The sequence below is a fragment of the Suncus etruscus genome, assembly GCF_024139225.1.
Source record: "Suncus etruscus isolate mSunEtr1 chromosome X unlocalized genomic scaffold, mSunEtr1.pri.cur SUPER_X_unloc_1, whole genome shotgun sequence".
In the NCBI taxonomy this organism is placed as follows: Eukaryota; Metazoa; Chordata; class Mammalia; order Eulipotyphla; family Soricidae; genus Suncus; species Suncus etruscus.
This window is the reverse complement of record NW_026060304.1, coordinates 973,316-999,167: the sequence shown is the minus strand read 5'-3', so window position 1 is coordinate 999,167 and position 25,852 is coordinate 973,316. Positions and strand designations below refer to the sequence as shown.

Below are 25,852 nucleotides of genomic sequence, written 5' to 3'. Positions count from 1 at the left end.
GGCAAAAACATTCTAATACTTACAATGAGAAATCTAGAAATGACATACTTGAAAGTAAAAAGCACAAAGAAAGCTCCTTACCTTTAGATAAAAAGATTTCAACTGCCTTATCTAGATTACGTTACAGTCAAATAGGGAGCTCTAATAAACATGAGTATTCAAATGTGGAAAAAAATAACACCTGGCATATATTAAATTCAGAGGACACACGTAAAGTAGGTCAAGAATTAGGAATAAAAAGATTTTTAAGAGATAAGAATGTGAGGCCTAGAAAAGATTTCACTCTTGTATCAAATGTGATATACCAGAAGACACACACAGAAGAGAAGCCTCATGTTTTGAGGGAGTGTGGGAAAGGTCAAAAGTCAAAACTTATCACACAGCAGAAGAGACACAGTGGAGAGAAGTCCCATGTTTGTAGGGAATGTGGGCGAGGCTTCAGTCATAGGTCAATTCTCATCACACACCAAAGAATACACACAGGAGAGAAGCCCCATATTTGTAGGGAATGTGGGCGTGGCTTTAGTCAGAGTTCAAATCTCATCAGACACCAGAGGACACATACAGGAGAGAAGCCCCATGTTTGTAGGGAATGTGGGCGAGGATTTACTCAGAGGTCAAGTCTCATCACACACCAAAGGATACATACAGAGAAGCCCCATGTTTGTGGGGAGTGTGGGCAAGGCTTCAGAGATAGCTCAGATCTCATCACACACCACAGGACACACACAGGAGAGAAGCCCCATGTTTGTGGGGAGTGTGGGCGAGGCTTCAGTCAGAGGTCAAATCTCGCCAAACACCAGAGGACACACACAGGAGAGAAGGCCCATATTTGTAGGGAATGTGGGCGAGGCTATAGTCAGAGGTCAAATCTCATTGCACACCAGAGTACACATACAGGAGAGATGCCCCATGTTTGTACGGAATGTGGGCGAGGCTTCAGTCATAGGTCAATTCTCATCACACACCAAAGAATACACACAGGAGAGAAGCCCCATATTTGTAAGGAATGTGGGCGTGGCTTTAGTCAGAGTTCAAATCTCATCAGACACCAGAGGACACATACAGGAGAGAAGCCCCATGTTTGTAGGGAATGTGGGCGAGGATTTACTCAGAGGTCAAGTCTCATCACACACCAAAGGATACATACAGAGAAGCCCCATGTTTGTGGGGAGTGTGGGCGAGGCTTCAGAGATAGCTCAGATCTCATCACACACCAAAGAATACACACAGGAGAGAAGCCCCATATTTGTAAGGAATGTGGGCGTGGTTTTAGTCAGAGTTCAAACCTCATAAGACACCAGAGGACACATACAGGAGAGAAGCCCCATGTTTGTAGGGAATGTGGGCGAGGATTTACTCAGAGGTCAAGTCTCATCACACACCAAAGGATACACGCAGAGAAGCCCTATGTTTGTGCGAGTGTGGGTGAGGCTTCAGAGATAGCTCAGATCTCATCACACTCCAGAGCACACACACAGGAGAGAAGCCCCATGTTTGTGGGGAGTGTGGGCGAAGCTTCAGAGATATCTTAAGTCTTATCAAAAACCATAGGACACATACAGGGGAGAAGCCCCATGTTTGCAGGGAATGTGGGCGAGGCTTTAATCGTAGGTCAAGTCTCATCACACACTAAAGTATACACACAGGAGAGAAGCCCCATGTGGGCGATGCTTTAGTCGCAGGTCACATCTTATCACACACCAAAGGATACACACAGGAGAAAAGCTTCATGTTTGTAGGGTCGGTGAGCGAGGTTTCAGAGATTACATCATGTCTCATCCAACACCAGAGGACACAGAGGAGAGAAGCCCCATATTTGTGGGGAATTTGGGTGAGGCTTCACAGATAGGTGAGGTATCATCACACACAAGAGGATTCACACAGAGGAGAAACCAGATGTTTGCGGGGAGTGAGAGGTTCGGTCTCATCATACTCGAGAAGACATATTGGAGAGATACCTCAGGATTTCAGAGAGTTTCTGAGATGCTTCAGACTGAGGTCAAAACTCATTAAATTCCAGAGGTCACATTGGAGAATCCCTGTGTTTGAAGCAAAAATGTCTAATGAACAGTCACATTTCTGAATCTACAAAGAACTAATCAGCCAACACAACAGCATGACATGTATGAGAATTCGACAGGAAATATCTTCCTTTATATTTTGCCTTATTCACTAATAAACTTTATCTCTGTATATTTCTCATCCACAATATTTCCTTCCCCCTGAATGTAGTGGATATGCTCATACTATCAACAATTGTAAACAAAGAATCTGTCACTGATTAAGTATTTCTGATCAGCATGTTACAGTCTTAATAAATTGATTCCTAGCCTTAGGCAGAATTCTTATGTTTAAGAGGATTTAATTGAGTGAAATATATCTCCTGGTAAATAAAACCTTTTGTATATTTGTTTTTTTCTTTGCAATAACTCAGGCATTCTCCATGACTTACCTTTAATTACCTTTAACTTAGAAGCTGTATTATATGTGGGGGTTCCCCATCTTGTGTTACACCCTTAAGTATGTGTGCATTATTGCCTGCATCAACGTTTGTTTGGACCCGTGGTCCAAAGCCCTAAATTTGGGGCATGAAGCTTCCCCTTGAGTTGATACCATATTTTATATAGTTAATCACTCATCATATACATCTTTTGTGCAGCTCAAATCTCAAATTTTAGTTGTACATAGGATTCTTGGAAATCACCATTTAAGCTAACAAGAGAACACGGCTGTTAACGAGTTGGGGTGTGTGGCAGGGAAGAGAGATTGGATATTAAAACTGGAGCCACAGGACATTTTCCTTTCACATCGCTGATCTAGGAGGGACCTTGGTTAGATCTCCAGTATTCCATATAGAACCCAAAGCAGGAAATATTTCTCAGTGCATAGTCAGAAATAACCCTTGACTGTCACCAGATGTGTCCCTAAAACCAAGATAAATAAAAAGCACACATATTAATAAATCCCTGTTTATTCTCCTTGAAGAGTATACAGAATTAGTAAAGAAAATGATTCAATGGTGTGAAAGCCAATTGTTTCTAGTTTTAAAAAGGCAGAAGCAAAGGTACGTATCTTGATACATAACACTCCCTTGTTGTAACAGTAATGCTGCCTATTTCAGAATCAAAACTATCTGGACATGTATCAAGTAAGGAATGATAGAGCATGGCATTCAGTTCTTGGACACTGCCTAAGTAATGTTAATTGAGCAATACACAGAGATCACAGATATTAGCATACGAAGGATATACGTAGAGTTGATCGACTTGGTCCTGTAAATGAGTAACCAGAAGTATGGGGAGTAGATTTTAATGTCCTTGTGTAAACTAAAACAGTGTGCTCTGTGGTTTTAGAATGTGGATAATGGGGGCCCGGAGAGATAGCACAACAGCGTTTGCCTTGCAAGCAGCCGATCCAGGACCAAAGGTGTTTTTTTCGAATCCCAGTGTCCCATATGGTCCCCTGTGCCTTCCAGGAGCCATTTCTGAGCAGACAGACAAAAGTAATCCATGAGCATCACCGGGTGTGGCCCAAAAACAAAAAAACAAAGAAACAAAAAAAACCCAAAAACAAGAATGTGGATAATGAAATTTCATTTGTGTCAAACAAAAGTTAAAACTTATTTAAAAGATTAAAAATTATGAGAACCTATGTTAATGCTTTTTGCAATGTTCAGGGTATGAGCTACCCAAATGTTCATGAATGAAAAATTTTAGCATATATGTACGACCCAATATTAATTACATGGAGAGAAGAAAAGATACCTTGTACTTCCTTGCAACCTAGCTGAATTTACAAGTGTCATGTTCAGTAAATGTAGCACAGAGGTCACACATTTATGATTTCATCAAGTGTAATATATAGAAATAAAAATGGAATATATAGTATTACACAATGACATGCATTGAAGGTGGAATAATAATTGATATTACAAAATAGTAAAGGGTAAGGAGTAGAATTTGGAGTTGTACTAGAGGTTGCATCGAAAAACTGTTTGAATATCAACATTATGTTATTAATGCTATTGTACCAATTTGATGTAAATCATAATAAACTAGAATAGGGCCCAGAGTGGTAGCATGGAGTAGGGAGCTTGTCTTGCATGCAGAAAGACAGTGTATTGAATTTCGGCATTCTGGATTGACCCCAAGCCTGCCAGGATCGATTTCTGAGCGTAGAGCCAGCAGTAACCCCTGAAGGGCTGAAAGCCCGTGCCCCACACTCCACTATTACTACTCTTATTGCTGTCCAGATCTTGAGATTGTTTCCCCCCAGAAAATGTATCTTTCTTCTGTATAAGTTGCAGGGCACATTCCGCTCTCCATCTTTCTGTGGCCTGGTGACCCCCGACTTTTGATTGGAATACTTTGGGAAAGTGTATTTTTTAAGAGGGGAATGTTTACAAAATAGTTATTCTTGCAAGGAGTGTTGGGCCTCTTTCAGCAAGATCAGGGTCACATCTCCAAGGGCCCAGCTTGGCTCAGACATCTGCAGTGTAAATACCCCTCCTGCTGTACTACTGTCTCCCCCCCTCCAAAGACCTATTGGTTATAAATGTAGATTTTTGTCTAGAAACTTCAAGTGCAGACTCCGATCCCATCCTTGTCCTTTATAAGGATATTAGGATAATTTGTTGAACAGCTCACTATTTGGACGTGTTCCACATGGTCTCTCACTAGAAGTGGAGGCTGGATGCTGGGTTCAGATGTGCTGTGCAGGGACAGGATCAAGCAAGATCCAGAGGAACGAGCTGGGTAGGTCTTGTGCTCATTCTTCTTACTCAAAGCTTGACATTTCTCTAGGAGTTGTGCAAGGGGCCTTGCTGCTCCTATTCGGAAATAATCCAAGCCAGAGATGATGGAGCCTCAAAGTTTGATGTCCTATCCCCAGGTAAGGGGTTGTATGGGTGCTAAGAAAAACAAGAGCAGAGACAAAGGAGTGCAATCCCTCTCAAAACTGTGGGGCCGAGAGATGTTTTCGGGAAGGAATCTGGGGAGGGGCTGTGACTCCTGAACTCCTGGCAGGGGTTCTGTTCACTGCAGATTGAGGCTGCCTTTGTCCTTGTTTGTTGTCTTGTGTTTGGTTTGGGGATTGGGTTTTTCCATTAGGTGCTCTGGCATTCTTGTGGATTCATTACTCTGAGTCTCAATGATGAGTCTAAGACCCTGCTGGATGCCAGGTTCCAGGTTTGCACTCCTTGTAATAGGGACCAGATTGTTAGTGAGGAAGGAAACCTTGAGACCACAATTTCTGTCATAAATTACATTTCTAACTGTCTTGGCGAAAGGATCTTCGATTTATTTCTAGTTTATTGTACTGTAGCCAAAGGTAGTTCATATGGCTCTACCTCTTAAAATCACATGTTCTGCATGAGGAGACTGTCTTGTGTGGGGATTTCAGCCTGGGGCAGCCCCTTCCATGGCAAGCAGGCAGTAAATCATCCTCTGGTTCTGTCACAATGATCTTTTGTAACATGTGGCTGATTCCTATGTCAGGATTGCAACTGTGCCCAAATCTCCTGTATTCACTCAAACTCTCCTTGCATGTCTTGTAAAAACTTGGGGTCCCTAAATCTGGAATCATGACTAATTTTTAGCCCTATCTTAAAAACAAAATAGTTCCTTTCCTACAACATACATTTCCCTGTGGGGTTTGTTTGATTTTAGTTTCAGTTTCGTCATGCTGTCTTGTCCCTGCTTTGCTCATGGATTTTCCTTGAGTAGTGTCCCTGGAATTGACAAAGGGTTGTTGCTCTCTGCGTCTTTCCTGACTTTGTTGCTCAGGTCCAGAACACATAGTTCAAGTTTTTGTCTGTTACTCTGCAGATTCAGCTTCCCCCCTGAAGTCACATTTCTCCTCAGTAAACTAGTTGTATTTCTAAAGCCTCCTATGACTCTTCACATAGGGTTCAACCTTGATATAAAGGGAGACTTGCCTGTTCCTGGGATTGACCCAGGGTTGTCCCTTTCAGCGCCCTTCTAGCTCAAATCCAATACACACAGCTCGGCCATTTTGTTCATTACTCTGCAAAGCAAGGTTCGTCCCTGCAGCCACATTTCCCCTCAATCACTTGCAATCCCAAAGCCTCCTTGTCGTCAGTCCTGTAGCTTTGATTCTAATTGGGAAAAAGAAGGAAAGAATCTTTCGGGAAAGCAATGTTATCTTTTGTGTCATTTTGACCTGTACCAGAAAGGATTTGTGAGTGAATTGGGAGTGCTGATTATGCCAAGCACAGGTTTGATTCACTCAGTGGATTGGATTTTCCCTTCTCTGATCCATGCATCCTGCAGAGATTGGTGTTGGAGACAGGAGAAACCAGTGTGTGATTAGCATTTCGGGGCACATCATGAGTTGCTGTTTTAACTGTTTCAGGTTCTGTAGTCAGACATTTTATTCACCAGTGTTCAGTGAATCTAGTGCATGAAGAGGTCCCGAGGGATCTATCTGCATTGCAGACATATTGGCTAATCTGGCTCTCCAGCTTTATATTTGTGGACCTTTCCCTTGGGTGCCAGGAATGTGAGGGTCACGGTAGCTGGATGCACTAAGACACCAGAAGGGAAAGGCATTATTTCTAGGGAATCTACGGGTACTGTTCTCTCCCAATGCCCTGGTTGAGCATGGCCCTGACCTTCTCTTTGTATGTTTAGGACATGGTGACCTTCCTGATGTAGCTATAATCTTGTCCACCAAGGAGTGGCCATGCTTGGATGCCTCTCAGATAAATCTCTATAAAGACGTGATACTGGAAACCCACAAGCACCTGCAGTCAGTAGGTGAGAAGCTGCCCTGGGACCTCTGCTTCTGGATTCAAGTGAGGAAGTGTGCAGATTCATCAAATCTCAAGGGCAATACCCTCCCTATTTTTTTATAACTTTTCATTCCTGGCTTCATTTCTTAGAGGAGTCAGCTTTATGTTTTTAAATGTGTATTTAGTGGAATCATGGTTTTGACATATCTGGGCCAAACTGGGTTTGATCCCCAGCTCTTCTTCTAGTGACCTAAGCCTGCCATGTGCCCTGCCTCAGCACAGAGCAAGGAGTCTGCCCTCATCACTGTGTTCAAGGATCACTCCCGACATGTTCTGTTATCATCTAGAGAGCCAGTAATCATGACTGAGTTGGCCACATTTATGGTCACATGCTCTTTAATCCTCATGAGACTGCAAAAGCTTTTTTTTGGATTTTGGGTCACACCCAGCAGTGCTCAAAGGTTATTCCTGGCTCTGGGCTCAGAGATCATCCCCGGAGGCATGGAGGACCATATGGGATGCCGAGATTTAAACCACCATCTTTTTGCATGCAAGACAAACACCCTACCTCCATGCTATCTCTCTGGCCCATAAGACTTTTTTTTTGGGGGGGGCGCACACCCAGAAGCACTGAGGGGTTACTCCTGGCTCTATGCTATGAAATAACTCCTGAGAGGTACGAGGTACCATACTGGATGCCAGGATTCGAACCATCACCTTTATGCATGTAAAGCAAATGCCCTACCTCCATGCTATGTCCTCACCAGAGGGTGAGCAGACAAAATAAAGTTCATCCATGTGCAACGCAAGCACTGACCTATTGCTCCTCATCCCACATTGTATGACCTGCTGCACCCTTCATTTGACTTTTTGAATTCAACCTGGTCTCATCTGTGCAATAACCAACATGCTAAGAATCTGTTCTTCACACACTGGTGAGAAGCCCTATGTTTGCAGAAAGTGTGGGTGAGCATTCACTCACAGTTCAAGTCTCAGTGCACACCAGAGAACACACTCAGGGGAAAAGCCATCTGTTTGCACAGAGTGTGGACGATGCTTCACTTTGAGTTCAAGTCTCATCACACACAGTAGGACACACTCTGGAGATAAGCCCCATGCTTGCAGGGAGTGTGGGCGAGGCTGAAGTCAGAGATCACATCTAATTAGACATCGGAGGATAAGCCACATGTTTGTAGGGATTGTGGTCAAGGCTTTTTCCCTAAACACATGTTGCATCAGATATGACATGAAATTTTTTATACATACACACGTATTTATTATTTTTAATGAACATTTGAGCAGAGACTTATAGTAAAATTTTACTTATTATAAGATATGCAAGATGTTAATAATTATGATATTTAGACACATTTTTAGTGTATCTGTTCCCCATAAACTATATGGTAAGTGAGGTAGAATATAGGGCTGGAAAGTTCCTTTGCTTACACCATTATCCCAAGTTAAAGTAACTACAATTTTTGCAACATTGTTAGCAATGTTTAATGAGATGAAACATCAAACTACGCCTGCCCAGTGGGGCCCGACTGTGAAATATTGTGAGTGCTGCCTGTGTGTATGTCCACTATCCTGTTGCGTGAACCTCTTGGGAGTGAGCCAAAAAGAGGCCCCAGCAGAGCACTTTGGCTCCACTTCGCTATGCGGCCATGCACTCTAAGAAAAGAACACCATCGCAACAAGAAAAAAATCACGCTAAGAACTGTGCTGGATCACTGAAGCCCAGCATTTCTCTCCAGACTGTCTTCTCTGCTGCATCCTCAGGCCTAAGATTTGATCCTGTGTGAGACTTTATCCAAGGAGGACTCCCCTTCCTTGGAGGCAAGTCAACCCATCCAGAAAGGGCGGAGCCAGAGGACTGTTCTGCCTGCATCATTTAGCCAATGAATACCACCACAACACGGAGAAAAACCCACAATACAAGTGTGAAAATGGGGAAACAATGCAGGCCAGCAACAGACACAGGGAATGAAGATGAATAATTCTGATGACCAGATAATGACCAACCAACTAATCAACCTCTCAGATAAAGACTTTAGACTAGCAATATGGAAGATGCTCAACGAACTCAAAGAAACCATGGATCGAACTGAAAAGAACCAAAAAAATATGAAGACAGAAATCACAAAACTCCAAACTGAAATAACATGTCAACTAACAGGCCTGAAAAACTCAATAAATGAAGTGAATAACAAAATGGATAAGCTCTGGGACAGGGTATCAGAAGCTGAGAATAGACTTGGTGCTGTGGAAGATGAGATATATAACAATTCCATACAGCAGGAGAGATTGGAAAAAAAACTTAAAGCAAATGACCTGACAATGGAAAATTAGTCAAAGAATGGGAACAGATGAAAAGAGAAATCTATGATAAGCTCAACAGAAACAACTTAAGAATCATTGGAGTCCCAGAAACCCAGGAAGAAAAAATTCCGGGAAGAATCAATGGTCAAGAACATCATTAAAGAGAAACTTCCAGAGCTAAAGAATATATGTGATCAAATCCTGTATGCTCGAAGAGTACCAACCAAAAGAGACCCCAGAAAAAAATACCCCACGACACGTCCTAGTCACAATGACGAATCGCACAGATAGACACACAATTCTGAAAACAGCAAGATCAAAAGGGGAAATTACATTCAAGTGAGCATCCTTGGGATTTACAGCAGACCTGTCACCAGAAACACTCAAGGCCAGAAAGCAGTGGTGGGATATTGTGACAAGACTGAATGAAATGAATGCTTCACCTAGAATACTGTACCCAGCAAAACTCACTTTTCGGTTTGACGGAAGAATACATGGTTTCACAGATAAACAACAGCTCAGAAACTTTATAGACTCAAAACCAGTCTTAAGAGAAAAACTGAAAGACCTAATTTAAGACAAGACTGACCAAAAGACACACCAAATTTCGATATAAAGATGGCATTAAATCCCAGGACAATTCTTTCTCTCAACGTCAATGGACTAAATGCACCAGTTAAGAGACACAGAGTGGCTAAATGGATCAAAAAACTCAATCCAACCTTCTGCTGCCTACAAGAAACGCACCTGAATAGTCAGAACAAACATAGACTCAAAATAAAAGGCTGGAGAAAAATTATCCAAGCAAACAACAATCATAAAAAAGCTGGAGTGGCCATACTAATATCAGATAATGCAAACTTTATACTCAGGAAGATTGTAAGGAACAAAGATGGACTTTTATATTAATCAAGGGGTATGTAGAGCAGGAAGAAATAACTCTCCTAAACATATATGCACCAAATGAGGGGCCAGCAAAATATTTAATACAACTGTTGACAAATCTGATAAATAATATCAATAACAATACAATAATTGTGGGAGACCTCAACACGGCTTTGTCAACACTGGATAGGTCAACTAGACTGAAACCCAACAAGAATATACTAGACCTGAAAAGAGAAATGGAAGAAAGAGGTCTAGTGGATATTTATTTTCTATCCCAGAAACCTGGATACATTCTTCTCCAATGTACATGGGACATTCTCCAGGATAGACTACATGCTGGCACACAAAACATACCTCCATAATATCAAGAGGATAGAAATTTTGCAGACTACCTTCGCTGACCACAAGGCTCTGAAATTATTTGTGAATTCCAAAGGGACACAAGAGAAAAACGTTAACACCTGGAAGTTAAACAGTCTCATACTGAATAACCAGTGGGTCCGAGATGAAATCAAGGAGGAAATCAAAAGGTTCCTGGAAACAAATGACAATAAAGACACAAACTATCAGAACTTATGGGACACAGCAAAAGCAGTACTGAGAGGAAAATTTGTAGCTTTGCAAGCACACATCAGGAAGGAAGAAGGAGCTTACCTGAGTAGCTTAATGACACAGCTAATAGAACTAGAAAGTGCTCAACAAAAGGACCCAAAAATAGGGAGACAGAGGGAAATAACAAAACTGAGAGCAGAAATCAATGAAGTAGAAACTCAAAAAACAATCTGAAAGATCAACGAAAGCAGAAGTTGGTTCGTTGAAAAAATAAACAAGATTGATAGACAAAGAAAGAGAGATATTGATAGACATGAAAGAGAGATAGACAAAGAAAGAGAGACAAAGAGAGAAACTTGATAACTCGTATTAGGAATGAAAAAAGAGAGATCACTACTGATATGACAGAGATTCAAAGGGTTATCAGAAACTACTTTGAGAAACTCTACACCACTAAAAATGAGAACCTGGAAGAAATGGATAAATTCTTGGACTCATAATCTTCCACGGTTGAAGGAAGAGGAAGTAGCATATCTAAACACCCCCATCACTATTGATGAAATTAAAACAGTAATCAAATGTCTGCCCAAAATCAAAAGCCCAGGGCCAGATGGATTCACTAATGAATTCTTTCAAACTTTCCAAGAGGAACTACTACCAATCCTGGCAAGACTCTTTCATGAAATTGAACAAACGGAAACACTTCCAAATAGCTTCTATGAAGCCAACATTACCTTGATACCTAAACCACACAGAGATGCTACGAAAAAAGAAAATTACAGACCAATATCACTGATGAATACAGATGCAAAGATCCTCAACAAAATCCTGGCAAATAGGATTTGATGCCTCATTAATAAGATCATCCACTATGATCAAGTAAGTTTCATTCCAAGAATGCAAGGATGGTTTAACATCTGTAAATCTATCAACATAATACACATCAACAACAAGAAAAATAAAAACCACATGATTATATCAATAGTTGGAGAAAGCATTTGATAAGGTCCAACACCCATTCTTGATCAAAACTTTCAGCAAGATGGGAATGGAAGGAACCTTTTTCAATAGTTATGGCCATCTACCACAAGCCAGTGGCAAATATTATCCACAATGGAGAAAAACTAAAAGCCTTCCCTCTAAATTTTGGCACAAGACAAGGCTGTCCTCTCTCACCACTCCTATTCAACATAGCACTGGAAGTACTCACTATAGCGATTAGGCAAGAAAAAGATATCAAGGGAATTCAGATAGGAAAGCAAGAAGTCAAGCTCTCACTGTTTGCAGATGACATGAAATCCTATTGAAAAATGGGGAGAAGACACTTTGAGAAAGAAGAAATACAAATGGCCAAAAGACACATGAAAAAATGCTCCACATCACTAATCATTAGGGAGATGCAAATTAAAACAACTATGATGTGCCACGTCACACCACAGAGAATGGCACACATCACAAAGAATGAGAATAAACAGTGTTGGCGGGGATGTGGAGAGAAAGGAACTCTTATCTACTGCTGGTGAGAATGGCATCTAGTTCAACCTTTATAGAAAGCGATATGGAGATTCCTCCCAAAACTGGAGATTGAGCTCCCATTCGATCCAGCTATACCACTCCTAGGAATATACCCTGGGAACACAAAAAATACAATACAAAACCCCCTTCCTTACACCTATATTCATTGCAGCACTATTTACCATAGCAAGACTAGGGAAACAACCAAGATGCCCTTCAACAGACAAATGGCTATAGAAACTGTGGTACATATACACAATGGAATATTATGCAGCTGTCAGGAGAGATGAAGTAATAAAATTTTCCTATACATGGATGTACACGGAATCTATTATGCTGAGTGAAATAAGTCAGAGAGAGAGAGAGAGAGAAACACAGAATGGTCTCACTCATCTATGGGTTTTAAGTAAAATGAAAGACATTCTTGCAATAATAATTTTCAGACACAAAAGAGAAAAGATCTGGAAGTTCCAGCTCACCTCAGGAAGCTCACCACAAAGAGTGATGAGTTTAGTTAGAGAAATAACTACATTTTTAACTGTACTAATAAAGAGAACGTATGAGGTAAATGGAAAGCCTGTCTAGAGTACAGGCAGGGGTTGGTTGGGCGGAGGGAGATTTGGGGCATTGGTGATGAGAACATTGCACTGGTGATGGATGGTATTCTTTACATGACTGAAACCCAAACACAATCATGTATGTAATCAAGGTGTTTAAATAAAATATATAAAAAAATATATCTTAAAAAAAAGATTTCCTATAATATAAGGGAATGGGGAACACTAGGTTCATATGCTGGTACAGAACACAGAGAAGGGTGTGGAAAAAAAAGAAATTGCCCCTGGCTTGGGGGGACCATATGGGACGCCGGGGGATAGAACCGCGGTCTTTCCTTTGCTAGCAATTGCAAAGCAGACACCTTACTTCTAGTGCCACCTCTCTGGCCCCATGAACTTATATTTTTAATAATTTTTCTCATAGAATATTCAGTATTTTCGAAGCTGCCAGTATTTATATTTTATTTGGGAGGCAGATTTGAATTAATAAGTACAAAAGTATTTAAAATTAGATAATTTGCTAATGCTTTTAGAAAAGGGAAAATTATAATAAAAACATGGCTCAGTTAGTTATGAACATTGATCTTAGTGAACTCATTTTATTACTTTTCTTTTTGTTTCTATTCCAATGTAGTATTAAAAATAACTTGGTTTTCAGGTTTTTTATCTACAGAAGACTGTAACAATCATGACTGGGCAGAACTTATCCTGGGACCAATAAAAAAAGACCCTAGTCTAGGCCTTGGCTTATGATCTGTACAACAACCAAGATCTCTAATTCCAGAGGTCTGACTGACACAACTTCAACTGAGCAGATCTTCTGGAAGCATAATGAAAGACTTGATCCTATGCTTCATCCTTGGATTGGGGCAAAAACCAAGATCATCAACTACAGAAGACTGATTAAAACAACAGTGATAAAACACAACTTCTAGAACCGTAAAAAAGACTCCATCCTAGGCTCCATCCTTTAACCTGTGAAAATACCAAGATCTCTAGCTACAGAGGTCTGATTTTATCATCCATGATGGAGCAGAAAAATTTCCAGACACCACAAAAGAACCTGGGGGAGAGTAAAAGAACATGTATGGAACCTGTAGTTATTCCCATACTTTTCAAGGGCAGAGAAACCCTGCATCTCGGAGGCCAAGGAAATTCCCTTTCTAAATTCCCCAATATTTACTGTGCCTATGCAAAAAATAAGAAGCACAAATTAACTTTTTTGTTTTATTATTATTGTTGTTTGTTTTTTTTTCCTCATGGTTTTTTGTGTGTGTGTGCTTTTTTTTTTTAAAGACCATGGTTATTGTGTGGTTGTTGTTTCTATTGCTGTGGTGCTTTACGAGTTTTTTGATTTTTTTGTATTGTTGTTATGTTTTTCTACCTTTTTCCTTTTCTTCTGTTAAATAGATATTTATAGCCTCTAGAAGATCTCCTCCTATTTTTTGCTTGTTTGATTTTTGCCCCATTTTATTTTTTTCCTTTTCTCTTCTTTCCTTCAAACAGAACCACATAAATTGAAGCATTTGTTCCATCTCACTAATTGAGGGGGGGTATAATGGAGGGTACCAAGACCAAACCATCGTATGGAAATTAAGTAAAAATTAAAAAAATTACCAGATTTAAACACCAAATCCAAAAACCAATGACAACAGAATCCATACCCAATCTTCAACAAGCTAGACACAGCGGGAATCACATATATCAGCAGTCTGGGGGGTAAAGGAGGGGGATATGGGATGCATGCTGGGAACAGGTGTGTAGGAAGGACAACATTGGTTGTGGAAATGCTCCTGATTCAATGTTGCTATGTACCTAAAATATTACTGTGAAAGATTTATAATTCCCTTTGGTCAAAATAAAAATTAAAATAAAGAAACAAAAAACCAACAAAACAAAACGAAAAATAACTTAAGCTTCATAAATATATGTTAAGTGGATTTGTTTGAATCTGTACTTTTGTTAAAATGTTTATTTTATTCTTTTCTTCTTATTCTTATATTTTATTCTTTTATTCTTTTTAAATAATCAAAGGCTTTTACTAGTATATCTAACTTGTCTTAGAAAAAATATTAAAATTAATGAAAATTATTTTAACATCATACTCAAGAAGCCTTTCATTTGTAGTAATGTTATGAGTTAATTTCATAAAACTAACATTTACTTGAAGTTTCAATCTGAGAAATTTTGAATTCATTGTATTGTGTATTATAATAATTAACTCATCATGAATTATAAATTTCAGTTCATATTAAATGGGAATAGCATGTAAGTTTTTATAATAAATAAAAGGAAATAACATGAAATGTTTGAGTATATTTGAAAGTTACTTTTAAGACTGTAAGATCGACGGGAAAGCAATTGCAGCATTCTCTTAATGCATTATAATTTCTTTGATGATATTTTAAAGATACACTTGATTGCTTTCACCTCTTTTTTATCATTTGTACATGTCATTTATTCTGATGACTTTTATTTAAATTATTTGTAGAGTCTATTAATATATGAGACATGCAGTAACAGAGAAAATCCTGAAATGATACAATTCTCTTAGGAAACAGAGGGAGAGAAAAAGGAGGAATTAGATTTGGAATAGGCTTGATAAGCACTTCATAATTCAAAAGAGAAAAGACGTATCAATTTCCCATAGATTTGTTGTTGGCAGTCAATCCTTTCATCCTTTGGAACTTAATATTATTGCCTTTACCAATAAGTCATCACACAGTTATACAAGTATTTCTCTATCATATAATTGTTACCACAGAAATTTGAAGTCTTTGTGAACTGGGAGAGAATGGTCTATATTCCAGCCCATAGAACTGTGCGCCTGTCACATAAAGGTTATTTTCACAAAAGCTGTTAGAGCAATTAAGGACTCAGCAAAGAAGCACAGCCTGGCATAGAATAGTTAGTATATTCACATTTTTTTCTGAGTTGGTTCTAGTATTTTTTCTGGAGGTAAAAATGAATAGGCCATCTACCTCTCAGGCAGCAAAGTTTGTTCAAGTTTGTTTTTCTTAGCTACATTATTATATTTCTAAGGTTTACATTTTAAATGCTTACTTTAATTTATAAATATATAAATTTAATATATATTAATATATACATATATAAACCAACAATAAAATGGCAAAAAGAGGGTGAACATGGCAATGATAGAGCTTTTCACAAAAAATTGGTTTTAATGGCTGCTGGAAACTGACAGTGATTTCCTATATATTATTGAGATATAATCCTTCCAAAATTTGCATCAATTTCAGTATTTTCAAGAGAAAGTTCTATGTGTTGTCTTTGTCCTAGAAAGTTTACACACAGCAGTAATCTGGCTAAATATGAATCTCACAATCTTTTGCCAACAATGGTTGTGTAGCATTGTTGTGCTACTGTGCCAATATTATAACTACAAAATCCCCCAAAAGTTTACTGTATAGTAAACTGCATACCCAAAAGCATTCCTACCAAAACATATAACTTAAAAATATAAAAAGAAAACAACATGTAATCAGAATGCCAATAAGATGGTGAAGAAATAGAGAGCAAACATCTTGGAGAAGTCAGACACTACAAAAGTTAAAGTAGTCACAATACTATTTAATTGCCTTTTCCATATGGCTGAAAAGCCAAGATTCCTATCTTAGTTCAAAGGCTAAGTAATTAAAGAATGAATTCAATCCTTACAAGTTGGACAATAGTTTTGTAATTTTTCTTTCATTTAAGATATTCCTGGGAGCTTGTCAATTAGAAATAAATATAGAAACAGAAAGAAAATGAAGTACAGTTTCAGGTCATCAGGACTCTTGAAAATTACAAACTTCAACACTGAATTATAGTGATATTATAATGATAGTACCTTCAAACACTTATCAGTAGGGGAGAAAAATTCCTTTAAGGCAGCTAGCACAAATATACAAAATTACCAAATTCATATAGAGACTAAAATAAAATGTCTAGAACACAGTAACATGTCAAATGGGCACATGATCAGTATTTGATTAAAACATACTTGGTTTACATACAAATTAAAGAAAGGTGATGGAAATAGACCAATGATGTATATGTGTACATATATACATATAAATAATAATTAAGATAATACCAAGTATGATCCTGGAGGAAAGTGCTAATTTTAAGTATTCAGTAAGGGTCAGCAAAGTGTAAACAAATAAAATAAGTCAGAAACTCAAGAACTTCTGGAGGATACAAAGACTAAAATGAAGAACATTAAGTGTGGACTTTACAGCATATTAATTTTATAAGCATTTCTGGAGGTTCTCTTCTGGCTCTGTACTCACATGTGGCCTGTGGCAGTTCTTAATAGACCATATTCTATGGCCAGTTTTAGTAGCATGCAAGGGAGGTCTTTTAAACTCTGTACTACCTCTTTGGCCCCTCTAAAATCTGTTTAATATTGCTTTAAAACTGTAATTTTAAGACTAGTTATATAAAGCTATCAAGAATAAATATAAAAGGGGAAAACTATCCAAAGAGAAAATGGTAAAGGAAAAAATAAGTTTATAATAAGTAAAGGAAAAATATAAATTATAAAATACATTTAATCAATCAGAAAACTTGGAAGAGAAAATGGAATTATAAAAAGAGTCTACTATCCTAGGCTTTGTCCTAGGATCGGTGCAAACACCAAGACCACCAATTACAGAAGACTGATTAAAACCACAGTGTTGGAACAGAACTTCTAAAACCATAAAGACTCTATCCTAAGCTCCATCTTATGACCTTTGCAAATACCTCTAGCTACAGAGGCCTGATTTATCATACATGACTGAGCAGAAAGTTTCCAGACACCACAAAAAGACCTAGGGGAAAGTAAAGGAACATGTACAGAGCCTGTAGATATTCCCATGACAGTATGCTTCAAGAGCAGAGAAACCCTGTATGTCTTAGACCAAAGGAATTCCCTTTCTAATATCCCCAGTATTTGCTGCGCCTTTGCAAAAGGGGGAAAAAAGGAAGCACATTTTTCTCTTTTTTTTTTTTCATTTTATTTCAGGCTCATGATTATTGCTTGGTTTTGTCTATATTGCAGTGTTGTTTCTTGAACATTTTTTGTCATTGTAGTTTTTTTAGTTAGTTTTTTGTTTGTTTTTTTGTTTTGTTTTTGTTTTCTTGTTTGTCTATTCTTTTTTTCTTAAACTTTTTGTCTTTTTGTGATGTTTTTCTTTCTTATGTCCTCTCTTCTCTTAAATTGATATTTTATAACCCTCTAGATAAACCCTTCCAGGTTTATTTATTTATTTATTTATTTATTTATTTTGGTTTTTTTTTTTTCGGGCCACACCGTTTGATGCTCAGGGGTTACTCCTGGCTAAGCACTCAGAAATTGCCCCTGGCTTGGGGGGACCATATGGGACGCCGGGGGATCGAACCGAGGTCCTGATCCTTGGCTAGCACTTGCAAGGCAGACACCTTACCTCTAGCGCCACCTCACCGGCCCCAGTTTGTTTGTTATTTAGGGGGGTTCTTGTTCGTTTTATTTTTGCTTTTGCTTTTTCTTTCTCTAAAACAGAACCACATAACTTGAATCATCTTGTTCTGCCTCATAAATTGAGGGGAAAATGTATGGTACCAAGACCAAACAGTTGTATGAACATTTAGTAGAAAAAAAAGGATCAGTTTTAAATAGCAAATCCGAAGCCAGTGACAACAGAATCAATATCCATTCTACAACATATAGACACAGACGGAAACACTATACTAGCAACCCGAAGGCCGAGGAGAGAGATATGGGATGCACGCTGGGAACCAAGTTGGAGGGAGGACAATATTGGTAGTGGCAATGCCCTGGGTTCAATGCTGCTATATACCTAAAATATTACTGTGAAAGATTTGTAATCCACTTTGGTCACAATAAAAATTATTTTATAAAAAGATGTCTACCCGGAGAGATAACACAGCGGTGTTTGCCTTGCAAGGCACCACCAGGACCAAAGGTGGTTGGTTCGAATCCCGGTGTCCCATATGGTCCCCCATGCCTGCTGTTGTGTATGTAAATATTTTGGGGGATTACTATGCTACTCACCCTAAACTGATTGGTGATTGTGCCCTACCCTAGTGTGTGACCTGGCATTCTGCCCCCACCCTAGGGTAGGACCTGATTCTGCTTTCACCATTGGTTGGTATCTGATCCCACCATTGGGTGGTACCTGACTCTGGAGTATAAAAACAGGAGTCTATGGAAGGTCAGGGCTTTTGGCTGGCTGGAACTGAAGCTGAGTCTTTGGACTTCAGTTTTGTCCTCCGAATAAAGCGAATATTTCCACGAGCCTGACTGTCTGTGAGCTGTTTACCCGCCGTTTCACCTCAGAACCGTGGGCTAGACAGGGTGGCAGATGCGTGCTCCGAGCTGGAAGAAAAAGGCCTCATTCTCCAACCCACCATCAGTCAACCTCTTCAGGGGCTGACCTGCTACATAATGGTGCCTGAACAGCCTGAACCTGGACCCTCAATAACTGTAAGTGAAATACTTCATTGGAAATTTCCTATGCTGACCATCAAATGGTTTCTGTGGTTAGTCATGTGAATTTTACCACCCTTTGTCTTACGCATTGGTGCTCTAGTATACAAGTGGATTGTTCCATTTTGTTTAAAACTAATTGGTTTTGATCTAAGGACAATCACTGCAGTTGGATGGTTGTGGTCTATATTTCAAATGAAAGCTGCAGTGTCTCCAGCCATCATAGTTTGTGGAATTTCTGTGTTGACTAACATTATTATTGTGAGCATAGTTATTGGCTGGTATTTAGGAAATAGAAAGTGTAGAAATGGTGAGGCTAAAACCAGTATAGATAATAAGGAAATCTATCTGACGAAAACTCAGACCAAGGTGCGGGCTGACGAATCCAGCCCCACCATCAACAATATAGAAATTTTTGCTGGAAGAAAAACAACTCGGAATGTTAAGCCTGATTCTAGTGAATTGCTTGACAGTAGTGACTCAGATAATGATCAACCTCCAGTGCTAACTCCACAGGGGAGGCCTCCTTCTATTCACAAAATTGAATCACAGAGCAGAACAGATTCAGACAATGAACCACATGCTCAGTCTCAGAGCTCTACTCAGAGTAATTTTGCTAAGACGGCCTTATCCCCTATAGACGGGGTAAATGTTTCTAACTATGTACCCTATCAGATGGAAGAATTAGATCGGTTTAAAAGAGCATGTAAAGAGCATGGGCCAAAATCACCATACAGTGTGGAGTTATTAAGACTTTGGAGTCATGGGGCCGGGTAGGTGGCGCTGGAGGTAAGGTGTCTGCCTTGCAAGCGCTAGCCAAGGAAGGACCGCGGTTCAATCCCCCGGCGTCCCATATGGTCCCCCCATGCCAGGGGTGATTTCTGAGCACATAGCCAGGAGTAACCCCTGAGCGTCAAACGGGTGTGGCCCAAAAACCAAAAAAAAAAAAAAAAAAAAAAGACTTTGGAGTCATAACTCATCTTGGACTTTGTATGATTTTAAAAGAATCGCTGAAATATGCCTGTCGTCTAAACAGCAAACTGAATGGGAAATGTACTATTCAGAAGGCGTAAAAGCTAAATTATATAGCCCGGATGGTATGAAAAAGCAAGTGGCAGGTGTTACTCTATCGTATGAATTATTGATGGCAGAAAATCAATTTGCAAATATTCAGACACAAGCAGCTTTACCTAAGGAAATCTTAAATTTAATTAGGGAGATTGCATTGTCATCATGGGAAAATTGATTCTAACAGCCTTGGTAGAGGAAACATTTTAAAAATTACCCAAGGCCCTTATGAGTCATTTGCAGAGTTTGTAGGTAAGATTAAAGATGCTCTGAAGTTACACGTGGAAGATGAGGAGATGAGAAACTTCCTAGTAAAATCTTTGGCCTATCATAATGCAAATTCAGCCTGTAGATTAGTATTGAATACATTAAATGAAAAGTCAGATGTGAATGATTACCTTTATGCCTGCCGGAATGTCTATGTGGAACCCCAACCCCCACCCCTTTCAGACTCAGTACTAACCTTCCCAGTTACCAAGGGAACAATGCCTTACTCCCCTCGGGGACTGAACACTTTCCGGAAACCAGGTCTTTGCCCAAAATGCAAAAGGGGTCACCACTGGGCAAAAGATTGCAGATCCAGAAACCTCATTAATAATAACCTAAGTAGAGGTTTCAACACAGTCCCCAGGAGGCAAATCGCCTGCTACCATTGTGGAAAACACGGATATATCAAAAGAAATTGCCGTCTCCTTATAAATTCAGCTCCTCAAGAACACACATACAAGATGCAGGGAAACGCCCACAGGGCCTCCCCCCAGGCCCTTTGAAATCAGGGGCAAAGTTCACAGACAATAATCCTTCCAAGCCCAGCCCAAGAAAATTAATCACGATAAGGGAATTAATCCACTCCACTTCAGGGAGTGCCGGATTAGACATATTATGCCCAGAGGACATTACAATTTACCCAGGAGCATGCCCTTACATGTTAGAAACTGGCATTGTAGGCCCGCCACCCCCAGATACTATGGGTTTGATTCTTGGCAAAAGTTCCCTCAACATAAAGGGTATATCAGTAATCACTGGTGTCATTGACTCAGATTTTATGGGAGAAATCATTGTAGTTATTACTGAACCAGTTACATGGACCTTTAAAAAAGGAGAAGTGATTGCCCAGATAGTAATAGTGCCTTATGTCAAATTTGGGACTTCAGATAAGACTAGAATTGGAGGTTTTGGAAGCACAGATCCGGGTGCTGCTCAAAACCCAATCGTGGCTCTGGTTACTAAATGTAAAGATGAACACCCAATGATCAAACTTCACTTGGAAGGCCAACCCTTTGATAGAATGATAGATACGGGTGCTCAGGTTACCGTAATTTCTGATAAAAAAAATGGCCAGAAAATTGGCCTCTTCGGGAAATCCCGTATTCCCTAGAAGGAATAGGAGGCCTGAGTTCCTGTCTGTTGAGTACGAGGACTATGGTATTTTACGGCCCAGAAAATCAAAAAGCAATAATCAGACCTCACGTGGGCCCATTTTCACCATCCCTGTGGGGCCGTGACCTACACAAACAGTGGAAAGCAGAATTCCACATCCCATTAGCTCCAGAAGAGCCCGAACATTCTTTTGATTTAAAAACCAAACCATAAAAACACCAGCACCAATAAAAATAAAATGGAAATCTGATGAACCAATTTGGACAGGTCAGTGGCCCCTTAAAACTGATAAATTAAAGGTGCTGACAGAATTAGTGGAGGAACAGCTAAGTTTAGGACATATTGAACCATCTTTTTCTCAATGGAATTCACCTATATTCACTATAAAAAAGAAATCCGGTAAATGGAGACTTTTGATGGATCTTAGAGCTATAAATTTATCCATGATACCTATTGGCAAATTGCAGACTGGTTTACCATCACCTGTAGTTATTCCAAAGGAATGGCCACTAATTATTATTGATCTGAAAGACTGCTTCTACCATATTCCTATCCACCCAGATGATAAAAAACGTTTTGCATTCTCAGTTCCTTCTCTCAATAATGCCCCTCCCTGCAGACATTTCCAATGGACTGTTCTCCCCCAAGGCATGCTGAATTCCCCAACCATGTGTCAGTTTTTTGTAGATAAGGTTTTGAGCCCTGCTCGTGAAAAATTTCCTCAAGCCATGATATTTCATTATACAGATGATATCTTGCTCACAATGTACAATGAAACAGATTTACAGGAATTATACTCTTATGTTACTGACTGTTTACAAACATCAGGACTGAAAATAGCTTTAGAAAAAATACAGATAATGCCACCGTATCAATATTCGGGTTTTATTTTGGACCGGACGTCTATACATCCACAAAAATTTTCTATCAAAAAAGAAAACCTCAGAACGCTTAATGATTTTCAGAGACTTTTAGGTGACGTAAATTGGCTCCACCCTGCACTAGGAATCCCAAATGCAGAGTTATCTAATATGTTTAAAACGTTGGAGGGTGACCCTGCTTTAGATAGCCCGAGAAATTTAACAACAGCTGCCAAAAATGAATTGGACATCTTCTTGAGCACATTACAAACATCGTTTCTCTCAAGGTTCATCCCAGGAGAAAAGGTATTACTGTTAATCTTCCCTACTATAGAAACCCCCACAGGGGCCTTGATGCAACAGTCAGGACCTTTGGAATGGGTGTATTTACATAACAAACACCTCGCTCAGTTGTCCCCTACTTGCAACTGATTTCAGAGATTATTATCAAGGCAAGACTCAGATCTATATCTTTACTAGGTTTTGACCCAGATATAATAGTTTTGCCAGTACCAAAAAAGGAAATTGAGTCAATATTGCCTATTAATGAATCTCTACAAAGGGCCCTCTCAGATTTCACAGGAGAAATATCCTCCCATTATCCAGGAGGAAAAATTTGGGACTTTTTAAAGAAAACTCAGTTTGTTATTTCTTCAATTGTTCGGGATTCCCCTATTCCCAATGCCAAGGTTTTTTACATTGATAGATCCCAAAATGGAAAAGGAGGAATAACTGGAGACAACATTAATATGACCATAGATACCAAATATAAATCTGCACAGAAAGTTGAATTAGCAACGTTAATTTACCTATTAGAAAATGTATCTGAAGCCATGAATATAGTTTCTGATTCTTTGTATGTGGTAAATTTATGTCATGTGATAACCACTGCATCCCTTAATGCTAATAACCCGATCATACAGAACTTACTTAAACAATTACAGCAGCTTTTTCAAAAACAAACTGAGCCCATCTTCATCACGCATATTAGAGCCCACTCAGGTCTTCCAGGACCTATGGCTCAAGGAAATAAAACTGCTGACTTGCTAGCAATGCCTATATTTAAATCACCTGTAGAGGAACATTCAGCCCTACACACAAATGCTCGCCGTTTACATGTGAATTACCAAATTCCATGGAGGCAAGCTAGAGAAATTGTAGAAAACTGCAACGTATGTGCACCGTTAACAAAAAAGACTCACATAGCAGGAGCAAACCCAAGAGGCTTACAGTCTAACGAACTTTGGCAAATGGATATAACTCAAACAAATTTATTTCCAAGGAAACCTTATCTTCATGTTGTGGTGGACACTTATTCTCGGTTTATGTGGGCAATTCCCATGTCTTCTCAAAAATCTAAGGCTGCTTGTAGTTTTCTTTTACAATGTTTCTCTGTGATGGGTATTCCATATTCTATAAAAACTGATAATGGAGGGGCCGGGCGGTGGCGCTCGAGGTAAGGTGCCTGCCTTACCTGCGCTAGCCTAGGAGACGGACCGCGGTTCGATCCCCCGGCGTCCCATATGGTCCCCCAAGCCAGGAGCGACTTCTGAGCGCATAGCCAGGAGTAACCCCTGAGCGTCACCGGGTGTGGCCCAAAAACCAAAAAAAAAAAAAAAAAAAAAAAAAAAACTGATAATGGGCCATCCTATGTTAGCAAAACTTTTAAATTTTTTTGTAAGGAATGGCAGATAAGACATCTCAGAGGAATTCCTTACAATTGTAGGGGACAGGGCATTGTAGAAAGGACTCACAGAACCTTAAAAACTCAATTGCAAAAAAATAGAAAAAGAAGTTTATCACCAACGGATTTGCTATCCTTGACTCTTATCACACTAAATTACTTTAACTTACCCCAAGGGGAAAGTTACACTGCAGCGGAAAGACATTTTAAAGAAGATATTCAGAGACAAGAAACAACCCATGAACCTATTTGGATCAAGGAGGATGAAAAATGGATAGCTGGATATCTTCTAAGAGGAAGGGGTTATGCCTATGTTTCTATAAATGACAACCCTCCCAAGAAATTTTGGGTTCCATTACATCTTGTTAGAAATCGGGCTAGCACAAATGATCAGGTTCAGACTACAAACTTTCCTTCAGAGCAAAAACAGAATACTTCAGACACTAACAGCAGCAATATTGCTGAGGTCTCTGGGGCAGGGAACAACGATTTAGCTGTCACACACCATACAATTTGTGAGACTGATGGTAGTGATAAACCCTTACACTCCGAGATGCAAAAGGAAAGACAGGAACCTGTCTTAACAGGGCTCCAAAATATAGGAAACTCTTGCTACATGAACTCAATATTGCAATGCTTGTATAATATTTCAGAATTGACTCAGTATTTTCATAAAGATCATTATAAAAAGGATATTAACAAGAAAAATCCGATGGGTCATGAAGGTAAATTAGCCGAAGAATTTGGTCGGCTCATCAAAACCATGGGAAATGGATTTCATAGATATATTAACCCTGAAAGCTTCAAAGTAACAATTGGTTTACTTAATGACCAGTTTGCTGGAAAAATCAGCAGGATCCTCACGAACTATTGATGTTCCTAATAGAGGGACTACATCAGGACTTGCTTACTGTAAATCTAATGACAGACAAAACTACACATCTCATGGAAAATGAAAATTATGAACAATTTAGTCCAGAACACCAAAAGGCTCACAAATCTATTATTTATGATCTCTTTCAAGGACAATTCAAATCTATACTCCAGTGTCTCACTTGCCACCAAAAGTCTGAGGTTTATGAGACATTTGTTCATTTGTCTCTGGCTGTTACATCTACAGATAAATGTACATTACAGGAATGCCTCTCTGAATTTTTTTTTTTTTGGTTTTTGGGCCACACCCTGTGACGCTCAGGGGTTACTCCTGGCTATGCGCTCAGAAGTTGCTCCTGGCTTCTTGGGGGACCATATGGGATGCCGGGGGATCGAACCGCGGTTCGTCCTAGGCTAGCGCAGGCAAGGCAGGCACCTTACCTCCAGCGCTACCGCCTGGCCCCTCTGAATTTTTTAAAGAAGAATTAAGAAATGACAACAAAGTTCTGTGCAACAGTTGCAAAACTAGAAGGGATTTTTCAAAGAAAACGTACTTATGGAAACTGCCACCAGTACCTATAATACACTTGAAACGTTTTGCTTTTGATGGCAAACAAATAAAAAATTGCATACTTATGTAGATTTTCCTTTAGAATACCTCAATTTAGAGGAATTCACTTCAGAGAATAAAAGCAAGATTAAGAAATACATCTTATCATCAGTGTCAAACCATTATGGTAAAGTTCACTATGGGCACTGTACTTCATACTGTAAAATTGCTGCAAAACAACACTGGATCAATTTTGATGACAAGAAGATCAAAAAAGTCCCTAATACATTGGTGAAATCCACAGCAGCATACATCCTGTTTTATACTTCTTAAAGATCTACATTGAACACCAAATAATCATTTCACTTCCTTATCAGTTG

The 25,852-nt window shown here is 39.3% G+C and overlaps 1 protein-coding gene across 1 annotated transcript in view; it reads left to right on the top strand.

Annotated features, from left to right (window-relative positions):
* Positions 1–1,773: 1,773 nt before the first annotated feature.
* LOC126000520 (zinc finger protein 875-like) overlaps positions 1,774–25,852 on the top strand; it is a 71,972-nt gene continuing 47,893 nt past the window's right edge. Inside the window, 6 exon segments of the mRNA XM_049767775.1 lie at positions 1,774–1,852; positions 2,989–3,067; positions 4,683–4,757; positions 6,519–6,592; positions 6,654–6,825; positions 7,739–7,899. Coding sequence (XP_049623732.1) covers positions 1,774–1,852; positions 2,989–3,067; positions 4,683–4,757; positions 6,519–6,592; positions 6,654–6,825; positions 7,739–7,899 — 640 coding nt within the window.